General features: G+C 48.2%; 1 protein-coding gene across 1 annotated transcript; it reads left to right on the top strand.

Annotated features, from left to right (window-relative positions):
* The first annotated feature begins 20491 nt into the window (after nt 1-20491).
* LOC138365242 (calphotin-like) lies at nt 20492-23647 on the top strand. Its single transcript, XM_069325510.1, has one exon. The coding sequence runs from the start codon at nt 20492-20494 to the stop codon at nt 23645-23647; it is 3156 nt and encodes a 1051-aa protein (XP_069181611.1).
* The last annotated feature ends 194 nt before the right edge of the window (nt 23648-23841 follow it).

The following is a 23841-nucleotide window of genomic DNA, read 5'->3' as shown; positions in this document are numbered from 1 at the left end:
AAGCACAACTAGGTGAGTACCAACACACACACACACACACACCAATACACACACAATACCCACCCACTCTACACAATGCCCACCATACCACCGAAACCCTCCACCCACCCCCCTCACACTGAGCATCCCCTGCCTCCCCAACCCCTGGTGTTCTTCCTGTCCCAAGCAGGCCCAGGCTTGCTCTAAGCCCTCCATCCCCCTACCCCAACTCCTTCCAAACCCCATAGTATATACCCCACACAAAAATGAGCCTACCCAAGTAGCTCTGCCCATGTAACAGCTTCATACACTAGTAGGGAAGGTGGGTGAAAATGGACATAGGAAAGTGAGCTTCAAGGTAATGTACTCAAACATCGATGGGATTACTAACAAATCAAGTGAACTGGCAGAAAGGGCGCAGGAAGAAAACCCAGATGTAATAAAACTCATAGAAACAAAACTGTCAGGCATCATAACAAATGCAATGTTTTCACAGGACTACTATATAGTAACGAAAGGGGGGGGGGGAGGGAAAGAAGGGAGAGGAGGAGGAGGATGAGGACGAGGAGTGGCCCTGCTGATAAGGGAGGACTGGAGTTTTGACGAGATGGAATTTCCAGGCTTTGAAGGATTCAGAGACAACATAACATGAACTATGATGATGGGTGGACCTAAGATTATAGTAGCAGTCATTTACAACCCTCCACTAAATGACAGAAGACCAAGACAGGAGTTCGATAGGTACAATATGGCAACCATTAGTATAATAGAGAGAGCAGCTTCAATTGCCTGCAGAAATGGATCCAGACTCTTAATCTTGAGCGACTTCAACCATGGAAAGATAAACTGGGAGAATGGGGAACCTACATGGCGGTGCAGGTTCTTGGAAGTGGCAACAAGAAACTTTCTGAGTCAACAGATCAAGGGACCCAGAAGAATGAGAGGCAATGGCGAACAAGCTAGACTCGACCAGATATTCACCTTGAATGAGTCAGAAATAAGGGAAGTGAAATTTGAAGCCACCGTGGGAATGAGCGACCACAGAGTATTGACATTTGAGTATCTGGTGGTGGTAGGGATAACCTATCCAAGGAAGCGATCGGAAACAGCACTCACTGATAGGAGTTTACAGGATATGATGGACTACGTCACGCAGAAGTGCCAGGAAGCTGCAGATAGGTTTATCCCGGCCCAAAAGGTGAAAAATTAAAAGCAACAAAAGAATCCATGGTTCAATCAGGAATGTAAACTAGCGAAGCACTTGAGTACAAGAACGTGGAGAGACTACAGGAATAACAGAATACCAGAAAGCAGGGAGAGATACCAAAGGGCCAGGAATGAGTACCTCAGAGTGAGGAGAGAAGCAGAGAGACAATGACATCGCGAGTAAAGCTAAGACCCAACCAAAACTTCTCCACAGCCACATCAGGAGGAACATAGCAGTGAAGGAACACGTGGTGAAACTGAGAAAAGGTAAGAACAGAAACACAGAATGACAAGGTGTGTGAAGAACTCAACAAGAGAATCCAGGATGTCTTCACAATAGAACACGGAGAAGCCCCTGTACTAAATGAGGAGGCAAACCAAGCAACCTTGGAGGAATTTGAGCTGACCAGTGATGAGGTCAAAAGGAATCTGTTGGAGCTGGATGTGACAAAGGCTATTGGGCCTGACAGAATCTCACCGTGGATACTAAAAGAAGGTGCTGAAGCACTAAGTGTGCCACTCTCTATGGTGTATAAGAGGTCACTGGAAACAAGAGACCTACCGGAAAGCTGGAAGAGGGCTAATGTAGTCCCAATATACACAAACGATGACAGGCAAGAGGCGCTGAACTACAGGCCAGTTTCTCCAACTTCTCCATGCAAGGTGATGGAGAAGATTAAGAGGAAAAGGCTCGTAGAGCATCTGGAGGGGAAAGAGCTTTGTAACACACCACCAGCATGGGTTCAGGGATGGTAAATCGTGTCTGACAAGCTCAATAGAATTCTATGACCAAGCAACAATAATTAGGCAAGAAAGAGAAGGATGGGCAGACTGCATTTGCTTAGAGTGTCAGATAGCCTTTGACACAATACTCCATAAAAGGCTGTTACAAAAGTTGGAGAAACAGGCAGGAGTAAAAGGTAAGGTGCTCAAGTGGATAAGCAACAAGAAACAGCAAGTAACTGTGAGGGAGGGAGACATCAGAGTGGCGAGATGTCACCAGCGGAGTCCCACAAGACTCCGTACTTGGACCCATCGTGTTTCTGATATATGTAAACGATCTTTCAGGGGGTATAGACTCATTCCTCTCAATGTTTGATATTGATGCAAACATTATGAAAAGAATTAAGACAGATGAAGATAGACAGAGACTACAGGACGGCATGGATAAACTGGAGGAATGGTCTAGAAAATGGCTACTTAAGTTCAACTCAGGAAAGTGTAAAGTAATGAAATTAGGCGAAGGGAACAGGAGGCTGAACACAAGTACCATCTGGGAGGTGAATTCCTGCAAGAGTCAAATAGAAAGAAAGATCTGGGGGTTGATATCACACCAAACCTGTCCCCAGAGCCCGACATCAAAAGGATATCATCAACGGCATATTCTAGATTGGCCAACATAAGAACTGCCTTTAGAAACTTGTGAAAGGAATCGTTCAGGACCTTGTATATCACTTATGTCAGACAAATCCTGGAGTATGCAGCTCCAGCCTAGTTTATACCTAGTCCATACAGTCAATACCTAGTTTAACACAAGACAAAGTTAGAGATGATTCAGAGGTACGTCACCAGACTAGTCAAAGAACAAAGGTATGAGCTACGAAAAAAGGCTACAGGAGCTAAACCTCACGTCCCTGGAATAAATAATAGTAAGGGGAGACATGATCATTACCTACAAAATTCTCAGGGGAATTGACAGGGTGGACATTGACAAAGTCTTTAGCATTGGTGAAACACGAACAATGGGACACAGGTGGAAACTTAGTACCCAAATGAGCCCAATGTACACACAGATGTACCCAAAGGACATTAGAAAGAACGTTTTAAGTGTCAGTAGTTAACAGATGGAATGCATTAAGCAGCGATGTGGTGGAGGCTGACTCCATACACAGTTTCAAATGTAGGACCTCGCGCACCTCCCCGGCGCCAGCGTGCAGCACGCGCCCCTCCCCGGCGCCAGCGTTCAGCTCGCGCACCTCCCCGGCGCCAGCGTTCAGCTCGCGCACCTCCCCGGCGCCAGCGTGCAGGAAGCAAAACTCGCTCACAAGAGAAACAACAACGGCCCTGGAAGCGTACAGAGGATGTCCGAGACGTGTTCCTTTAAGGAATATCAAAAAGAAGTCCAACAGAAAACCCAAAAGGGACCGGAGATGTAGGCAAGAATAACGGAGACACTCAAGCAGGCAAGAGTATCTGAGTCAAGAAAATGTAATCTAAACAGAGCAGCAGCAGCAGCCAACGCTTTCATACCAGACTGAAGAAATACAAATGGAACAGAAGTTAATACCAGAGATAGAAGAATATATGTAAAATGCTCTTTCAAAATTGAAAAATAATAAAAATAAATACAAACTTTTACCAGTACACATAAAAAGGTTCAAGTAAAGAGGATGACAAAGAAATTTGTGAATTTCTGAAAAAACACAAATCTGTGCCATGCATGAATCATAGCTATAAGCAACGTGAAGGTGAAAACAGAAAAGTTCATTAACTAGATACGGAGTACAAACAATGTAACTGATATTTACACAAGCAGAGCAAACTTTGGAAAATAAATGATCAATATGCCCATGCACTCGAGCCCCGGGTCCACACTGATGGAACTCCACATATATAAAGAAAATAGGAGGTGGTACCACCTCCTTCCCCATCCCCCACCCCCCCTTCTTTCTCAATCCCTTCTCTTCCCACCCTCTTTTCCCCCAATCTTCTCTCTCCCCAATCTTCCCTTCTCCTACCTTCTCTCCCTTGCTCCCAACATCACCCCACTCCCTTTTCATCAATCTCCATTCTCTTAATCTCCTCCCTATCCCTCTCCCCAACATCTATCAGTTCTGCTCTTCTCCCCTCTACATTTCTACCCTCTCACTCCTCTCCATCCTATCACCCCCCCCCTTTCCCACTCTTTCACCTTTCTCCTCTCTTCCAACATTTCTCCTCTACCGTTTCACCCTCTCTTCTCCCCCCCCCAACCCTTCTCTGTCTCTTTCATAAAACTTAGCATTCTGAAGAACTGAAACCCTTAAATAAATGTGGTAAACGCAATCTCTATTTCGGACTTGAGTTCATGAACATAGCGGGGTGAGGGTTAGATGTTGATAGCACTTAAAGTGTGGCACTGGGGCTGACCCCGAGTGGCCTCTACGACGCTCGCACCCCGGCTCCATGTTTCATGTGTGAAAATGCGACTATCATTAAGAATTTATGAAAACCAAAATGCACCTTTTTTTATACACGGACATTGCAAAAGCATTTGTTTAATGTGACCATGGAGTATACCTGGAGAGGGTTCTGGGAGTTGTTCTACTCCCCCATGCTCGTCCCAAGGCCAGGCTTGACTTGTGAGTGCTTAGACCACCAGGCTGTTGCTTGGAGCGGCCCGCAGGCCCACATGCCCACCACAGCCCGGTTGGTCCGGCACTCCTTGAAGAAAACTATCTAGTTTTCTCTTGACAATGTCCATCTTGAGATTATCTTGAGATGATTTCGAGGCTTTTTAGTGTCCACGCGGCCCGGTCCTCGACCAGGCCTCCACCCCCAGGAAGCAGCCCGTGACAGCTGACTAACACCCAGGTACCTATTTTACTGCTAGGTAACAGGGGCATAGGGTCAAAGAAACTCTATCCATTGTTTCTCGCCGGCGCCTGGGATCGAACCCAGGACCACAGGATCACAAGTCCAGCGTGCTGTCCGCTCGGCCGACCGGCTCCATGGATGTTCCGGTAATGTTTCTTACGCTCGCTGGGAGGACGTTGAACAACCGCGGACCTCTGATGTTTATACAGTGTTCTCTGATTGTGCCCATGACACCTCAGTTCTTTACTGGTTCTATTTTTAATTTTCTTCCATATCGTTCACTCCAGTATGTTGTTATTTTACTGTATAGATTTGGGACCTGGCCCTCCAGTATTTTTAACGTGTATATATTTGATCTATCTCTCGTCTCCTTTCTAGCGAGTACATTTGGAAAGCTTTGAGACGATCCCAATAATTTAGGTGCTTCATCGCGTCTATGCGTGCCGTGTATGTTGCCTATTCTCCCTCTAATTCACATATCTCTGCTGCTCTGAATGAGGAAGTGAGTACCGAGTAATGCTCAAGACGAGACAGCACCAGTGATTTAAATAGTCTAAGCATTGCTGTGTGAGAGTGGGGGGGGGGGGCTGGATTTGAACGTTCTCATAGCGCATGATATGAGTGACGGCCCATAAACTGAGGGCCACAGGTATTGGGGGTAATGAATAAGAAATCTCCTGAGAAGCAAGCCGCCAAGATTAACAAATGAATGAAACAAAATCTTGATATAAAAGTGAATAAAAGTATGTAACTCACAGCTTGTATCTTTTTATTCAAGGAGAATACTACAGAGTAATACATTTCAGATATGCATAAAAGCAATATTATTTCTATAGAAGGGAAGGGAACTACCAGGAGAGAGCGCCAAGCCGTTATGACTATATAGCACTGAATGGGATGAGACGGGGGAAAGGAATGGTGCCCAAGCACTTGGACGGTCGGGGATTGAACGCTGACCTGTATGAAGCATACTGGACGGTAGAGCGACCGTCTCGTTTCATTCAGGTCGCCGTACTATCCCCCGATAGTATGTCCAAGTGGTTGGACACCATTCTTCCCCCCCCCCCCCCCCGTCCCATCCCAAATCCTTATCCTGACCCTTTCCAGTGCCATATAGTCGTAATGGCTTGGCGCTTTCTCCTGACAGTTTCCCTGGCCAAGGTCGGAGACCAGCTGTGTAGAGAGAATATTCAGGGGTACGGGACAGTTCTGGCCGGGGTCGCCAGAAGTGGGAACAGCATGCCAGGGTCACGTTCTCACTCCCCCTCACTATTTATGGCACTGCCCGCCGGCGACACTTTGCTAAACGTTTTGAAAATAATTCTTTTTGTCTTAGACTACACCATTATTTGCTGATCTTCGGAAAATTATAAATTTACTGCTATTTATACTTAGGTCATAGTACCATAAAACACGTAACTTCAACTCCGCCCCACCCCCTCTCCCCTCCCCTGCCAGGGCCAACCGACCACCCTCCCACAGATTCAAAGCCAAATATTTTGAAATGGTCAAATTTTGTCCTATAGTCCCATGTTTTGGACAATATTTTGTCAATACAACGTTATTCGCTGATCTCGGGAAAATTAACAAGTTTCCTGCTATTCATACTTTGGTCATAGTGTCATAGAACACTTCAACTCTTCCCCCCATTCTCCCCATCAGGAAAAAATCGAAGGCCGACCCACAGATTCGAGGCTAAAACGGTATCATTATTATATTGTGTATGTCATTATAAAGACAGGCTGAAACTATTTCTTATTGTGTTATTAGTGATGGGGAGAGAGAGAGAGAGAGAGAGAGAGAGAGAGAGAGAGAGAGAGAGAGAGAGAGAGAGAGAGAGAGAGAGAGAGAGAGAGAGAGAGAGAGAGAGAGAGAGAGAAAGAGAGAGAGAGAGAGAGAGAGAGAGAGAAAGAGAGAGAGGACAATTTGAATCTGACACTATCTCTGAATGCCAGATTCCGTCCTCACTAAGGTTCATCCAGCATATTATTTTCTACGTGATTAAATGTTAGTTTGTCTTATGTAAATTATTTATTGATGAAGATTGTGTGAAGTGAAGGTGGTTACAGTGATGAATGGAAAGTGGTCAAGGGTAGGGAAAGTAAAGTGGATGAAAATTATTGGGAAGTTATGAGAAATTGCCTGAAGCAGACAGCTGTGCACGATAGGCTGCTGGGCTAGTTCACTCGGGGCCATCAACGTTGGAGCCACGGTGATACGTGTTCAGAACTCTACCACAATCTTAGGCTACGAAATATCACGAATGCTCAATTCCACTGAACATATTATCAAGAAAATAGCAATGGTCATAGCACAATTAAGACAGCTATACCGACTCAAGTCCCACCACATGTGGTTCCACTTGTGCAGAATGCTTACTTTGGCAAAAAAGTCAAACATGCTAAAGTTACAGCGCGTTCAAAACACAGCGTTACGATTTGTAGCAACGAGTCAATGACAAGAGTGCTTACTGACACATAACATACATACATTCACATCACAATATCATAATCTCCCAGAAATCATAAGTATTTGGACCACTGCCCAGTACCTTCCCTTCACCGTGTAGCCCAACTCCTGCTCACTATTTCCTGCATCCTTATCCCACCCTTTTATTTCTTGCTTATCAGCTCTGTGGTCATCGGACCCGGGTCACGCACAAGGCCACTAGTGTACTCCAACTGACGACACGTTCATCCTACCTGCAACACATAATATAATCTATCAGCAATCAATTGGTTTTAATTTATATCAGAGAATCTCCATATTCACTGAATAGGTTCAGTAATATTATATATATATATATATATATATATATATATATATATATATATATATATATATATATATATATATATATATGTGAGGGGGTGGTTCACCAGCTCACTTACAATAGTGCTCTTATGCCTGTGGGAGCCAGTACACTTGTTAAGTGCACTTGTTAAGTGGGCGGACTTAAGTTTTGTACCAGCAACCGAAACATGTAGTGTTTGGGCTCATGTGAGAGCCCCAGTCATCAGCAGTCCATAAATGTTACCCTGGCCGGGGTGGCATGTCTGTGGACAGTGCTAGAGCTGATAGCATCATCTCATTGTATGGCATGAGGCTAGGCTCAGCTTTGCGCGCGAACGCCTAGGCCGCAGGCGTGGGGTGAAACATGTGGGGTCCCACGCTCGCTGGCCACTTGAGTGGTTGTCATGGAGACAGCCGCCATCTTAGTAAACATCTTGAGCCGCCATGTTGGTCGGCCATCTTGGAGTTGCCCTAGGGGCTATGCTACACCGTCGCTGATTGGATGAGAGGGGTAGGCCGCTGTATGCCTTCCTCTCATTGGTTATTTCGAGAAGGACGCGGGAAGAGCCGGTGTGAGCATCATTCTGAACTCAGCCGCCACCTTGTCAAGACGCATCCTGTACTCAATTCGGCCAAATTGATGTATAGGGCGTCGTGGTGGCTGGACTACAACTGCTGATGCTTCCTGCTTCACCTACGACATCGGTCGTCACAGAATCCGGCCGAAGTCGTCGCTTGGAGGGGTTTAAGACATTATTGTATGCAGGGGGTAGAGGTACAGTGATCTGGGATCGTGGGGGAATGTGCATACGAGCAGCAACAGACTCGTAGATCCCATACCAGTGAAAATTAGACTTGCTAGTGCTCTATAGCAGTCGATGGGAACGGGGAAATTTGCGTCAGTGTTAAGGCAAATTTCCCAAGGTTGGTGTGAGACGCTATCGTTGTGCGTGTCACCTGGGTATGAACGCTTCACTTCACCGGGGAGTCGAGGGTGCGAACTCAGCCGTGTTGAGTGGGAGGGGTTCGAGTGTGCGCCAATTTTCCGTATAAGTACTACGGTCAGGAACTACCGCCGCCTACGCCACCCGGAGCGAGCCAGCCACCTATAGCGGGGTGCCTGATGTATGGGAATGGTGTGAAAAGCCGGCAGTGTGAATGAGTAAGTACCTATGTGTGTATTTCGGTGATTAGTAGTCTCTAAAGCTTGAATTCGAGGTCAAGTGTTCCGTCACATTGTCACGCAGCACCTGTTCAGGTGGAGTGAATTGTGGGCGAGGAGATTAATCACCTGTGTTGTCATCTTGTCAGTCCAGAGGGACTTAAGGTCTGGTGTACACAGACGTACAGTGTGTGTGTGGGTACACACGGGAACACAGAATATACATAGATTAGCCAAGGACGGAGAGGATGTCCATGTAATAAATTCTTTTATTTCATTGTGGTAATCATTTTTGATCGTCCGTGGGACGGAGTGATATCATTTCCATGTGTGGTCTTGCAGGTGTGGAATTCCAGCACTGAGCGCTCAGGTATGTGTAACGCCAGTGATTCCTGGCAATGATTATTGTGGAGTGTGCCACAGTGTGGCTTAAATTTCTTGTAGTGTTCCCAGGGCCGTGACAAGTGTGATTTATATAAATATATATATTGTGGTTGCAGTATTAATTAACGTAATTTTGGTGAGGTTTGGTGAGTGACGAGGCCGTCTAGAGAGACCGCCCCCGCTCTGTCGAGTAACGTAACTCTCGAGTGTTTATCGGCATGCGTGACCGATAAATCACTCACCCATGTGATTTAAGGAGTGTGAGATTCTCCTTAGTGTTCCCAATAACGTTTGATAGCTGTAGGCTACATGTGTCAGCGGTAATTATATATATATATAATCGTAGTGTCACGGTGCCCAGTGTTATTGTGTTATTTACTGTGTGGTGATTGCAATATATTGACCTATGTTCTAGGGGTCATTTGCAGCAGTAAGTAAGTGTGTGCAGGGTTCTAATATTTGGAAATTAGAGTACTTGCCGTGTGTGTTATTGCAAAGGGGGTTGTTATTTGATGGTGATTGTTGCTAGTGTTGAGCAATCACCATATGTGATTGCAGTTCAGTAAAACCATTGTGGGGCAGGGTTCTAGAGGGTTCATGTCCTGTAGGTTATTTTACTAGATTCTGCAGTATTGTCATTGCAACCGGATTGTAACGTAAATCACTGTGATTTGTTAGTGTGATTTGTCATTGTCGTGGGGGAACTCGGCTGTAGACGAGTACTTGGATACACATATATTCTCCTGGTTATCTGGTAGGACATCGAAGTCCAGTATTCAGTGAGGTGATTGCGAGGCAATTAATATAACGTAACCAAGGGAACGCCCATTGCTTTAAGAGAATTTGTTCTTTGACAATTTGAGTAACGTAGAATGCGTTTGGGTTAATTTACTTTCCTGTAAGCAGCTACGGTAGTCTCGAGGAGCCTAGCCATCAGCCAGATAAGAATTAGAGTATTGTCTGTCGTAATTAACGGTCAGTGGGCCGGGTAATTGACGTGTTTCAGGAAGTCAAAGTAATTAATCTCGATCCTTGTTTGATCGACTCACACGAAGGCTACATTGTTCCATTAACGTAACGTCGTTATCTGCCCGGAAGTACCGGCACTTGATTGACTCGTGAGAGGAGTAGCGTCATTTTAGAATAACGTAAACGTGGGGCTAATTACTGTTATTAGTCGCCTGAATTGGTCTGAGTATGGAAGGTTTAGACAGAATTCATACCTTAATGTAAATTGCTGAGCCAGTGTGAAAGGTTGCGTATTTTAATTGTTTAATTATTGATCTTGAGGATAGTAATTAATTACTCTAAAGGTAATCACGAGTGATTACCGTTCTCTTAGCACTTTGGACATTGTAAATCAGAATTTACCATCGCAGAGTGATTAGTAACCGATTAACGTAAATTAACGTAACTAGTAGAGATTAATCAGCTGTCTGGAAGTACAGGGATTAATGGGATTTTCTCACTGAATGCTCGACGGGTAGAGTGTTGTTTGATTTCCGCGTTACTAGTGACAGTTGTAAGAGTTGTTAATTTAACGTAAATGTTACCTTGTAATTAACGTAAATGTTATTGGGTTATTAACGTAAATCAATTGTTATTGATTGTCCGTGGGACGTAGTGTTAACGTAAGGATTAATTTGAGGAAGGGTGCTGGAGTTGCCAGTGAACCCATTAGTTATTGTTGTCATTGAAAGACTACTGATTTGATTGCATTGCAACCGCTGTTGCAGGAGTAGACTGCACTGAGGCGTAGAACAGTTAGGAGGTTACTGGAGACGTATTTCAGAACCTACTGTGTCATTTGTTGTAATTGTGATTATAGATCTGTTAGTTCTTGCTTGCTTGTTGATTCCGCTGTGGTCACGCTTATGTTCGAGTTAGTTCATTATGCAGTCCGAGGGGCTGGTGTCTAGCTGTCATTGATAGTGTCACAGGAAGGATTTCGAGTAACGTCATTGACATTTCTTTTGTTTTGTTGTAGTAGTTAGTACTTTATTGAATAAACTAAGTTGTTATGGTTAACACTGTCTTTTCGTTACACCCCCACACATTATTATTGTTATGCAAATGTTCTTCACACTCGACTAAAATTGAGACTCACTTTCTGAGCTTTGGATCAAATATACGGCACCACACAACAATAAATTATTGTTGTGAGAGCCCGTGACCTACTCGTTAGATTCGCTTCGGCGATTGGCGAAGGTCGGCGGCCTAAGTGGGGGGGATTTCAATTTTCATTGGGGTCTCGGCGTTTGCTCGCGCCTAGTCAATTGTTCATACATGGTCCCAAAGTGAGGAATGAGCTGGTTACTACACTGGTGTGTTAGCTAAGCAAGTCCTTCCTCAGGCGACCTAGTTGAATATCACGACAGGAATAAAGGTTAAAGAATAAAGAAAGTTCTTAGAAATTTTCCGAGCTAAAATTCCTTATACCAATTTTAATTTATTCCACAAATTCTCAACAAAACTCTCAAAATATATATATACATATATATATATATATATATATATGTCGTACCTAATAGCCAGAACGCACTTCTCAGCCTACTATTCAAGGCCCGATTTGCCTAATAAGCCAAGTTTTCATGAATTAATGTTTTTTCGTCTACCTAACCTACCTAACCTAACCTAACCTAGCTTTTTTTGGCTACCTAACCTAACCTTACCTATAAATATAGGTTAGGTTAGGTTAGGTAGGGTTGGTTAGGTTCGGTCATATATCTACGTTAATTTTAACTCCAATAAAAAAAAATTGACCTCATACATAATGAAATGGGTAGCTTTATCATTTCATAAGAAAAAAATTAGAAAAAATATATTAATTCAGGAAAACTTGGCTTATAAGGCAAATCGGGCCTTGAATAGTAGGCCAAAAAGTGAGTTCTGGCTACTAGGTACGACATATATATATATATATATATATATATATATATATGTCGTACCTAGTAGCCAGAACGCACTTCTCAGCCTACTATGCAAGGCTAAATTTGCCTGATAAGCCAAGTTTTCATGAATTAATTGTTTTTCGACTACCTAACCTACCTAACCAGACCTAGCCTAACTTTTTCGGCTACCTAACCTAACCTAACCTATAGAGATAGGTTAGGTTAGGTTAGGTAGGGTTGGTTAGGTTCGGTCATATATCTACGTTAATTTTAACTCCAATAAAAAAAAAATTACCTCATACATAATGAAATGGGTAGCTTTATCATTTCATAAGAAAAAAATTAGAGAAAATATATTAATTCAGGAAAACTTGGCTTATTAGGCAAATCGGGCCTTGCATAGAAGGCTGAGAAGTGCGTTCTGGCTACTAGGTACGACATATATATATATATAATGTTGTTGAATATGACCGAAAAGGTAAGATTAATAATTCTAAAACGAATTTTCTCAATATTTTTTGTTTCTCTTTACTGTCGATGGTAATTGAAAAATCAATTCTCCAAAATTCCTTTTTATTTCTAGTCTGACGCCTGAACGTGTTTTGCAATAACTTATTATATTTTCAAAGACTTTAGTTTACACATACAACTGTAACCTGTAAACACACGTTGTTGTTGTTGTTAAAGATTTAGCTACTCGGGATGAAGTGTCCATGTAGCACGGACTATGGTGAGCCCGTAAAAGTGTGTGTACACACTTTTGTGTAAACACAAAATACATCCATACTTATACTCGCTTTTGGTGAGGTGATATGGTACAAAAGTTTTGGGTAAGGTGTTTGACATGTGCACATGATAGAACACGAACCATTGGGTATAAAAACATAAGAATGGAAGTATATGCAGACGGCCTATTGGCCCGTGCTTCCTCTTGATGTTTCTATATTGGTTCGGGGTCTGTATGTGTGTAGAATATAGTTGTGCATTAATTGACTGTTGATTGCTGGTGTTAACTTTTTGACGTGTAGTGCCTCGCTGATGTGGAGCCTCCTGCTATCGCTGTATCTATCGATGATTTCTATGTTGTTTGTCAAGTCTGGTCTGGTTGTGAGAAGAGATTATATGTTCCTTCATGGAGCCCTGTTGCTTACTATAAACAACAGGGCTCCGAGCAAGTCGATGAAGAGCTTTGCAGGGTAAGGCCCTATAGTGAACAATGGCTTCTCTAACGGTTATGTTGCAGACGTAATAAAAAGAAAGGTGAAACGCCATGCAACCTCTGAAGAGTCAACCAACACTACACTTGTACCCCCTATTAGACTGTTTTACAGGAACTTATTTTCGACGATTCATAAAACGGAGGAAAGTGTTCTGAAAGACATTATTAATAGGAACGTTATCTCTACAGACAAAAATCAGAAAATACAATTGACAATTTACTACAAAAACAAAAAAACGGCCAACCAACTCGAGGAAAAACTCCTCAGACACCACACAGAACGCCTTGAAGGAAACCAACGTCGTCTATGCCTTCACATGCCCACTTGGGGGACTGTAAGCTCCAAAGAACTCGGAATATAGGCAAGACAACAGCGTCTGTTTCTAGGCGATTTAAACCAAGAACAAACAACAGGGCTCTCTCAAGGAACATATAATCTCTTCTCACAACCAGACCATCACCAGAGAAATCTTAAAATACACAGAAATCCTTGATAGATACAGCGATAGCAGGAGGCTCAACATCAGCTAGGCATACACAGTAAGAAGTCAACACCAGCAATCAACAGCCTATTAACGCATAACTATATTCTACCTACTCTACAAGCCGGAACAACACAAGTGATTTGAAGAGTACAACCATTGTGATGGGATCCCTGAATTTGAAAGTTCTCGTAATCCATCCTGTCATTTTTCTAGCTGACGCAATATTTGCTTGGTTATACTCCTTAAACGTTAGGTCGTCAGACATCATTATTCCCAAATCCTTTACATGCTGTTTGCCTACTATGGGCAGATTTGATTGTATTTTATACCCTGTATTATGTTTAAGGTCTTCATTTTTACCGTACCTGAGTACCTGGAATTTATCACTGTTAAACGTCATGTTATTTTCTGCTGCACAGTCGAAAACTTTATTAATATCTGCTTGTAGTTTTTCAATGTCTCCAGCAGAGGTAATTTTCATGCTGATTTTTGTGTCATCTGCAAAGGATGATACAAAGCTGTGCCTTGTATTTGAGTCTATCTGATATGAAAATATAAGGAAAAGCAGTGGTGCAAGGACTGTGCCCTGAGGTAAAAAGCTTTTAACTGCGCTTACTCTTGATTTTATTTGGCTGCCTGTTACTGTGTTCTGTTCGACAGAAAACTGAGTATCGAGCGTCCTACTTTACCAGTTATTCCCTTTGACCTCATTTTGTCTGCTATCACTCCATGGTCACATTTATCGAATGCCTTTGCTAAGTCCGTGTATACCACATCTGCATTCTGTTTCTCTTCTAATGCCTCAGTGATTTTGTCGTAATGGTCAAGTAGCTGTGAGAAGCATGATCTTCCTGCTCTAAATCCATGTTGACCTGGATTGTGGAGGTCATTGGTTTCCATGAAACTAGTGACTTGACTCCTGATCACTCTCTCAAATACTTTTATTATATGGGACATTAGTGCAACTGGTCAATAATTCTTTGCCGGGGCTATGTCTGCTGCTTTCAGCGCATCTGGTATCTCCCCCGTATCCAAGCTCTTCCTCCACACTATACTGAGTGCCTGTGCTACTGGCACCTTGCATTTCTGTATAAAAATTGAATTCCACGAGTCTGGCCCCAGGGCTGAGGCATGGGCATGTTGTCAATTTCCCTTTCCAAATCTGCCACGCTCGTGTTGATATCAGTTATATTTACAGGGGTTTGGATATCACACAGAAGAAATTGTCCACATCTTCCACTTTCATGCTGTTTTTTTTGGAGTGCTAAACATGTTCCTCATACTACTTTTTTTAGGATTTCACTGAACTTTTTTGCCATACTCCGAGTATGAACCTTCGCTTGTACGAATAGGTCCAATACTAGCAGTGGTTTTTAACTTTGATTTCGCATATATGAAAAAATATTTTGGGTTTTTCTTTATTTCTTGAATTGCTTTCTATTCTAGTTGCCTTTCTTCAGCCTGATATGAATGCATCAGTCTCTGTTCGATTTCTTCAATTTCCAAGTTTAAATTATTCCTTCTTTGTATGGAAAGTCGTGTCTGCTTAAGCATTTCCATAATTGTTTCCTTCTTTTGTAATGTCGTTTGCGTTCTCTTTCTACGTTGGACCTCCTCCTGGCTTTCCTCAAAGGCACATGTTTCAGACAGACTTCATATGCTTCTGAATTTAGTTTTTCTATTCCTTGTGTAGGATTTTTATTATTTAGAACAGTTTCCCATTGAATGTATGGTCCCTGTTTATTTTCTACGAGTCTAACCTTTTATTGTTAAAATTGAATTTACTGAATAACCCTTCTCGATTGTTGTTTCTCTTGGGCCTACTACCGTTATTAGTGTTAGTTTGCACCTCAATGAGCTTGTGGTCCAAGTACGTAGTGTCTGAGACAGTAATGTCTCTGATTAGCTCATCATTGTTCGTGAATATCAGGTCCAGTGTGTTTTCGTTCCTAGTTGTTCCTGTAATCTGCTGACTGAGCGAGAATTTGTCGATGAATCTTAGTAGTTCTCTGACCTGTGGTTGGTTATTTCCAGGTTGATTTCCTGCTATAATGTTATTGTTTACTATTCTCCATTTTAAACTGGATAGATTGAAGTCTCTAAGGAAGATAATATCTGGTACTGGGTTTGCTAGGTTATCAAGAATATTCTCTATTTTGGGGATCTGCTCAATGAATTCCTCAACTGTTGCATCTGACGGTTTGTATATTAGAATAATAATTAGATTTATATTTTCTACCTTGATTCCAAGTACCTCTACCACCTCATTGGTCGAGTTCAGGAGTTCTGTGAATGCCAGCTCCTCTTTAATATACAGACCTATTCCTCCACTTGACCTAATTACTGTCACATCTATATAGATTATAATTTGTGATCCATATGTCACTATCCATGTGGTCTTTTGTGAGAGTTTCTGTAAATGCACCAAATATTGAATTTGATTCTATTAGAAGGCCATTTAAGAACTTAACTTTATTTCTTGATTTTGACTTTAGACCTAGTATGTTTGCAAATATGAATGAGTTCCCATATTGCATGTCACTTCTATTGGGCTTTGGTAGTTCTCCCCCCCACCCTCTCACCCCAGGCCCAGGGTGTGCTGTTTTGGTTTTGGCTGCTTTGATTCGTCCAGTGTTGGTAGTAGTGTGGGTGTTGTGTGGTGTAGTACCTGTGTGCTTAATGATGACTTGTATTCCAGTCTTGTGGATATCTCTGTCCCTAGGGCGCCTGACAGCTGGGTGGACATTGCTTCGGATTCGTAATCCTGAAGTTCCGGGTTCGATCCCCGGTGGAGGGGGAGACAAATGGGCAAAATGTTTCTTTCACCCTGATGCCCCTGTTACCTAGCAGTAAATAGGTACCTGGGAGTTGGACAGCTGCTACGGGTTGCTTCCTGGGGGTGGAGGCCTGGTCGAGGACCGGGCCGCAGGGACACTAAGCCCCAAAATCATCATCTCAAGATAACCCCCTTCGTAATCCTGCAGTGGTTCTATCTGCCTGTTCCTCTCGCTTATATGTTCTACTCTGTTTCTGCCTTCCTCTGAAAAATTTCCAGTTCTCTCATATTGATCTTCCTGTCTATAACGCTGTGTACCTCTCACGTGGAATTCCGGGCACTTTAGATTGTAACTTTTTTTCATTAACTGAAAATTTACATAGTTTAGGGTGGAATAATCTGCACTCTGTTCCAAAACGGCATGTACCTCTCGCCAACATGTTCCTACATTTTCGAGAATGCAGAAACGTGCATTTTATGCCATTTTTCCCATATTTGCAGATGCCACGTGCATAGAAATTGCAAACATTTTCAGTTTTTAATTGTTCTCTATCTCTTTAATTGGTTGGTTTGACCAATCAGCTCTGATTGGTCATCAAACTGGACACTCCACCGCATCCGACCAATCAGATTGGCCAAAACCAGGACACCATCACGTCACCGCAGTACGGCTGAGGAATATATTTAGGAGGTCCACGTAACAAACACTAAATATATTTTATTGGTTTAATATGTTTATAGGGAATCTTCAATAATATTTCTCGCTAACGTGATTATTATCCCGCAGACTTTCCATTATTACTTGTTACTTGCAGCAGTGTGTGTTGGCATCCATACAAAAGAGACTCGAAACTCTTTACACTGCACAGAGTAAAGGGTTACGAATCTCCTTTGTATGGATACCATCACACACAATATAACCCATCGTAATGAGACAAACATTGCAACCAAATTAGCATCTAACTAAGATAAAGTTTAATTTGATCTAGGTATCCCTATCTCTCCTGTCAAAACTATATTGTTCCAAACACTCAGGTCTGATAGGAAAGAAAGTACTAACTCCCAACGACCTGTAAGCACCAGTATAAAAAGCCGTGATTTATTCAGATCTGAAACCTATATCTATGGGCAGCACAAAACGTCCACCAGACTGTGCGACACAGTGGTTGCCAGGATCAGGTTGGGTTACCGTTACCTGTGGCAGGTCCTCCCAGCGAGCATAAGAAATATTGCCGGAACAACTGTGGACATCTTCAAGAGAAAAGTACATCATTTTCTCCAAGGAGTGCCGGACCGGGCTGTGGTGGGTATGTGGGCCTGAGGGCCGCTGCAAGCAACAGCCTGGTGGACCAAATTCTCACAAGTCAAGCTTGGCCTCGGGTCGGGCTTGGGGAGTAGAAGAACTCCCACAACCCACATCAACCAGGTATCAACCAGGTGGCAAAGGTGACGGATCTCCCAATCCTGAGCACTCCAGGTGCAAACTCTGTGAGCAGGAACTGCGGCATGACCTCCCCACACTACATCACCGAATGCCCAGTTATTAGACCATTCAGACTCGTTGGCATGAGGTACCTGGAGCTTTGCAATTACTTTACTCACTCTCGTGTTCTTGAAGATATTCTCATCATGCACCCAGAGTTTGCCAGTGCAGGCTACTGAACATATGGCCCTGTATAACTAACCATCCTGTGTAATGGGGAGTTTAATATCACTGCTGCCTTATTCACTCTTGTGTTCATGATGATATAGTCATAATGCAGCCAGAGTCTGCCAGTGCAGACTACTGATCACATGCCTCTGTATGACTAACCATCCTGTGTGATGGAGATTTTTAGCACCACTTAGCTAGCTTGTTGACACACTGTACTCCCCTTCATATAGTCCAGGGCAGCTGCACAAGTGCAGATGTACCTAAATGTGTTAATACAAAAAAAGTAGTAGGTTTTAGCCGTCCATCAAGATTATATCTTCTCAGGAAGTTGTTCACAAGCCGGTGTGACCAGAAGTGTCCCGCCGGCTTCCCGGGAAACACAAACCGAAACTGTCTCTATTTTCCGCTTGTTACAACTTGTAATAAAGTTGTTACATCTTGGCTTAACGTGTTTATAACGTATTGGAACGTTGTTACAACTTGCTATATTGGTTGTTATAACTGGTTAGGAGATGTTAAAACTTGTTCCAACGTTGTACCAACGTCGTATTTTCGGTGTGTGTTTGGTGGGTTCTGGTGTGCGTGACATCGCGCGGGACGACCCTCCTGTGATGTCACGCAGGGAGGGACCACGCTCAAGTGACATTAATATTTAATACATATACAATTCAACAAGGGTAGGCAAGGTGGTGAAGGGATAGGCAAGGTAGTGAAGGGATAGGCAAGGTGGTTAAGGGTAGGGCAAGGTGGTGAAGGGTAGGGCAAGGTGGTGAAGGGTAGGGCAAGGTGGTGAAGGGTAGGGCAAAGTGGTGAAGGGAGGGCAAGATGATGGTGGTGATAGCTATACAGGGGATATCTGGGGTACATGAGTGGAGAAGATGGTGACTAAGATGAATGCAGCATTTAGTGAAGATGTTTACAGGAGAGGTAATTATGAGGAGAAAGCGCTAAGCCAGAATGACATATAGCTATTGGAGGGGATATGAGGACAAGGATCTGGGATATGAGATAACAGATCTGAGATACGAGGACCAGGATCTGAGATACGAGGACCAGGATCTGAGATACGAGGACCAGGATCTGAGATATAAGGACGGAGTCGAGGAATGGTGCCCAACCACTTGGACGGTCGGCGAATGAACGCCTTCTGAGGAAGACCCATGAGGCAAAGCGGGTTATCTTGAGATGATTTCGGGGCTTAGAGTCCCCGCGGCCCGGTCCTCGACCAGGCCTCCACCCCCAGGAAACAGCCCGTGATAGCTGACTAACTCCCAGGTACCTATTTACTGCTAGGTAACAGGAGCATCAGGGGGGAAAGAAACTCTGCCCATTGTTTCTCGCCGGCATCTGGGATCGAACCCGGGACCACAGGATCACGCGTACAGTGTTCTGTCCGCCCAGCCACCGGCTCCCCTTTGTTTGGGGTGTTAGGTGCTGTTTCATAAATGTGCCTTTGTAAGGTCAGAAGCCATTCTTCACGCGAGTACCGCGAGACATCTCTCCTTGTGTGTATTGTACAATGATCTGACGCCAATCAGGCAATTCGCTGGGGTATACTTTTTCGAGAACATTACGTTAAGCTTTAGTCGCCGTATTTCGGGTCGGGCCTTCCCACACAGGTGGGTCCTCGGCGCCGAGGAAAGAAAATAATAGTTTACTTCGCACATCATAAATTCACTTAGAACATAAATTCACTTAGAACTTAGTTTAATTACTTTGTAAAGCGAATATATCGCGTTGACATAATTCAGGTATTAAGATAATATTAAAGAGCGTCACTATCTAAATTTGGAAAAATATTCATTGGAGCACAAACTTAATGGACAACGTTTTACAGCAATAGTGAAGTTAAATGTAATCAACTTTGATCAAAGAAGTGAGGGGGGGGGGGGAAAGCTGGGAGTGCAGAGGAAGGGGAGAGAGAGGGTGGGGGAGGGGGAGGGAGGGAGAGGGAAGGGGAGGGAAGGGAGAGATGGAGGGAGAGGGGGAGGGAGAGACAGAGAGAGGGGAGGGAGAGACAGAGAGAGGGGAGGGAGAGACAGAGAGAGGGGAGGGAGAGACAGAGAGAGGGGAGGGAGGGAGGGAGGGAGGGAGGGAGGGAGGGAGGGAGGGAGGGAAGGAAGGAGGGAGGGAAGGAAGGAAGGAGGGAGGGAAGGAAGGAAGGAGGGAGGGAGGGAGGGAAGGAGGAAGGAAGGGTAGATAGGGAGACGGAGGGAAGACAGAGGGAGAGGGAGAGGGGATGAGGGAGAGGGGATGAGGGAGAGAGAGACGGGAAGGAAAGAGGAAGGGAGAGGCAGATAAGAGCAGTAAAGTGAGAGTAGAGGAGTGAGAGAGTGAGGGAGGACAGGTGAGGTAGCGACCACTCCATGCGTGTTGCTCCCTCTGAAGGTCAAAGGTTAGGGCGCGGAGCGTCTCTACCTAACACCACGCTGCCCCCACCACCACCCTACCCGCCACCCCACCCGCCGCCTCAACCACCCCACCCGCCGCCCCAACCACCCCACCTGCCGCCGCCCCAACCACCCCACCTGCCGCCGCCCCAACCACCCCACCTGCCGCCGCCCCAACCACCCCACCTGCCGCCGCCCCAACCACCCCACCTGCCGCCGCCCCAACCACCCCACCTGCCGCCGCCCCAACCACCACACCTGCCGCCGCCCCAACCACCACACCTGCCGCCGCCTCAACCACCCCACCTGCCGCCGCCCCAACCACCACACCTGCCGCCGCCCCAACCACCCCACCTGCCGCCGCCCCAACCACCCCACCTGCCGCCGCCCCAACCACCACACCTGCCGCCGCCCCAACCACCCCACCTGCCGCCGCCCCAACCACCCCACCTGCCGCCCCGCCCCAACCACCCCACCTGCCGCCCCGCCCCAACCACCACACCTGCCCCGCCTCAACCACCCCACCTGCCGCCGCCTCAACCACCCCACCTGCCGCCGCCTCAACCACCCCACCTGCCGCCGCCTCAACCACCCCACCTGCCGCCGCCTCAACCACCCCACCTGCCGCCGCCCCAACCACCACACCTGCCGCCCCGCCCCCGCCTCAACCGCCCCACCTGCCGCCGCCCCAACCACCCCACCTGCCGCCGCCCCAACCACCACACCTGCCGCCCCGCCCCCGCCTCAACCGCCCCACCTGCCGCCGCCCCAACCGCCCCACCTGCCGCCGTCCCAACCGCCCCACCTGCCGCCGCCCCAACCGCCCCACCTGCCGCCGCCCCAACCGCCCCACCTGCCGCCGCCCCAACCGCCACACCTGCCGCCGCCCCAACCGCCTCACCTGCCGCCGCCCCAACCGCCACACCTGCCGCCGCCCCAACCGCCACACCTGCCGCCGCCCCAACCGCCACACCTGCCGCCGCCCCAACCGCCACACCTGCCGCCGCCCCAACCGCCACACCTGCCGCCGCCCCAACCGCCACACCTGCCGCCGCCCCAACCGCCACACCTGCCCCCGCCCCAACCGCCACACCTGCCCCCGCCCCAACCGCCACACCTGCCCCCGCCCCAACCGCCACACCTGCCCCCGCCTCAACCGCCACACCTGCCGCCGCCCCAACCGCCCCACCTGCCGCCGCCCCAACCGCCACACCTGCCCCCGCCCCAACCGCCCCACCTGCCGCCGCCTCAACCGCCCCACCTGCCGCCGCCCCAACCGCCCCACCTGCCGCCGCCCCAACCGCCCCACCTGCCCCCGCCTCAACCGCCCCACCTGCCGCCGCCTCAACCGCCCCACCTGCCGCCGCCTCAACCGCCCCACCTGCCGCCGCCCCAACCGCCACACCTGCCGCCGCCCCAACCGCCCCACCTGCCGCCGCCCCAACCGCCCCACCTGCCGCCGCCTCAACCGCCACACCTGCCGCCGCCCCAACCGCCACACCTGCCGCCGCCTCAACCGCCCCACCTGCCGCCGCCCCAACCGCCCCACCTGCCGCCGCCCCAACCGCCCCACCTGCCGCCGCCCCAACCGCCACACCTGCCGCCGCCCCAACCGCCACACCTGCCGCCGCCCCAACCGCCACACCTGCCGCCGCCCCAACCGCCACACCTGCCGCCGCCCCAACCGCCCCACCTGCCGCCGCCCCACCTGCCGCCGCCCCAACCGCCCCACCTGCCGCCGCCCCAACCGCCACACCTGCCGCCGCCCCAACCGCCCCACCTGCCGCCGCCCCAACCGCCCCACCTGCCGCCGCCCCAACCGCCCCACCTGCCGCCGCCCCAACCGCCCCACCTGCCGCCGCCCCAACCGCCCCACCTGCCGCCGCCCCAACCGCCCCACCTGCCGCCGCCCCAACCACCCCACCTGCCGCCCCGCCCCCGCCTCAACCACCCCACCTGCCGCCGCCCCAACCACCACACCTGCCGCCGCCTCAACCACCCCACCTGCCGCCGCCCCAACCACCCCACCTGCCGCCGCCTCAACCACCACACCTGCCGCCGCCTCAACCACCCCACCTGCCGCCGCCTCAACCACCACACCTGCCGCCGCCTCAACCACCCCACCTGCCGCCGCCCCAACCACCACACCTGCCGCCGCCTCAACCACCCCACCTGCTGCCGCCTCAACCACCCCACCTGCCGCCGCCCCAACCACCACACCTGCCGCCGCCTCAACCACCCCACCTGCCGCCGCCTCAACCACCACACCTGCCGCCGCCTCAACCACCCCACCTGCCGCCGCCTCAACCGCCCCACCTGCCGCCGCCTCAACCACCACACCTGCCGCCGCCTCAACCACCCCACCTGCCGCCGCCCCAACCACCCCACCTGCCGCCGCCTCAACCACCCCACCTGCCGCCGCCTCAACCACCCCACCTGCCGCCGCCTCAACCACCCCACCTGCCGCCGCCTCAACCGCCCCACCTGCCGCCGCCTCAACCACCACACCTGCCGCCGCCTCAACCACCCCACCTGCCGCCGCCCCAACCACACCCCACCTGCCGCCGCCTCAACCACCCCACCTGCCGCCGCCTCAACCACCCCACCTGCCGCCGCCTCAACCGCCCCACCTGCCGCCGCCTCAACCACCACACCTGCCGCCGCCTCAACCACCCCACCTGCCGCCGCCCCAACCACCCCACCTGCCGCCGCCTCAACCACCCCACCTGCCGCCGCCCCAACCACCCCACCTGCCGCCGCCCCAACCACCCCACCTGCCGCCGCCTCAACCACCCCACCTGCCGCCGCCTCAACCGCCACACCTGCCGCCGCCTCAACCACCACACCTGCCGCCGCCTCAACCACCCCACCTGCCGCCGCCCCAACCACCACACCTGCCGCCGCCCCAACCACCACACCTGCCGCCGCCCCAACCACCCCACCTGCCGCCGCCCCAACCACCCCACCTGCCGCCGCCTCAACCACCCCACCTGCCGCCGCCTCAACCACCCCACCTGCCGCCGCCTCAACCACCCCACCTGCCGCCGCCCGACGCATCTTGTACACGGCCCCTCCATGCTGGGGCCGCATACTCCAGGATTGGTCTTACATATGTGGTGTACAAGATTCTGAATGATTCCTTACCCAGGTTCCTGAAGGCTGTTCTGATGTTAGCCAGCATATGCCGCAGATGTTATTCTCTCTATGTGGGCTTCAGGAGACAGGTTTGGTGTGATATCAACTACTCCTAGATCTTTCTCTCTGTCCATTTCGTGAAGGACTTCATCTCCCTTTCGGTATCCTGTGTATGGCTTCCTGTTTCCAAT

This window comes from Procambarus clarkii, chromosome 16 (assembly GCF_040958095.1).
Source record: "Procambarus clarkii isolate CNS0578487 chromosome 16, FALCON_Pclarkii_2.0, whole genome shotgun sequence".
Taxonomy (NCBI): Eukaryota; Metazoa; Arthropoda; class Malacostraca; order Decapoda; family Cambaridae; genus Procambarus; species Procambarus clarkii.
The sequence above is the reverse complement of the archived record's forward strand: the minus strand, read 5'-3'. Positions and strand labels throughout refer to the sequence as shown.

What these genes read in the sequence shown, in the direction of transcription:
- LOC138365242 (XM_069325510.1), top strand. Translation starts at nt 20,492, where the DNA reads ATGCGTGTTGCTCCCTCTGAAGGTCAAAGGTTAGGGCGCGGAGCGTCT.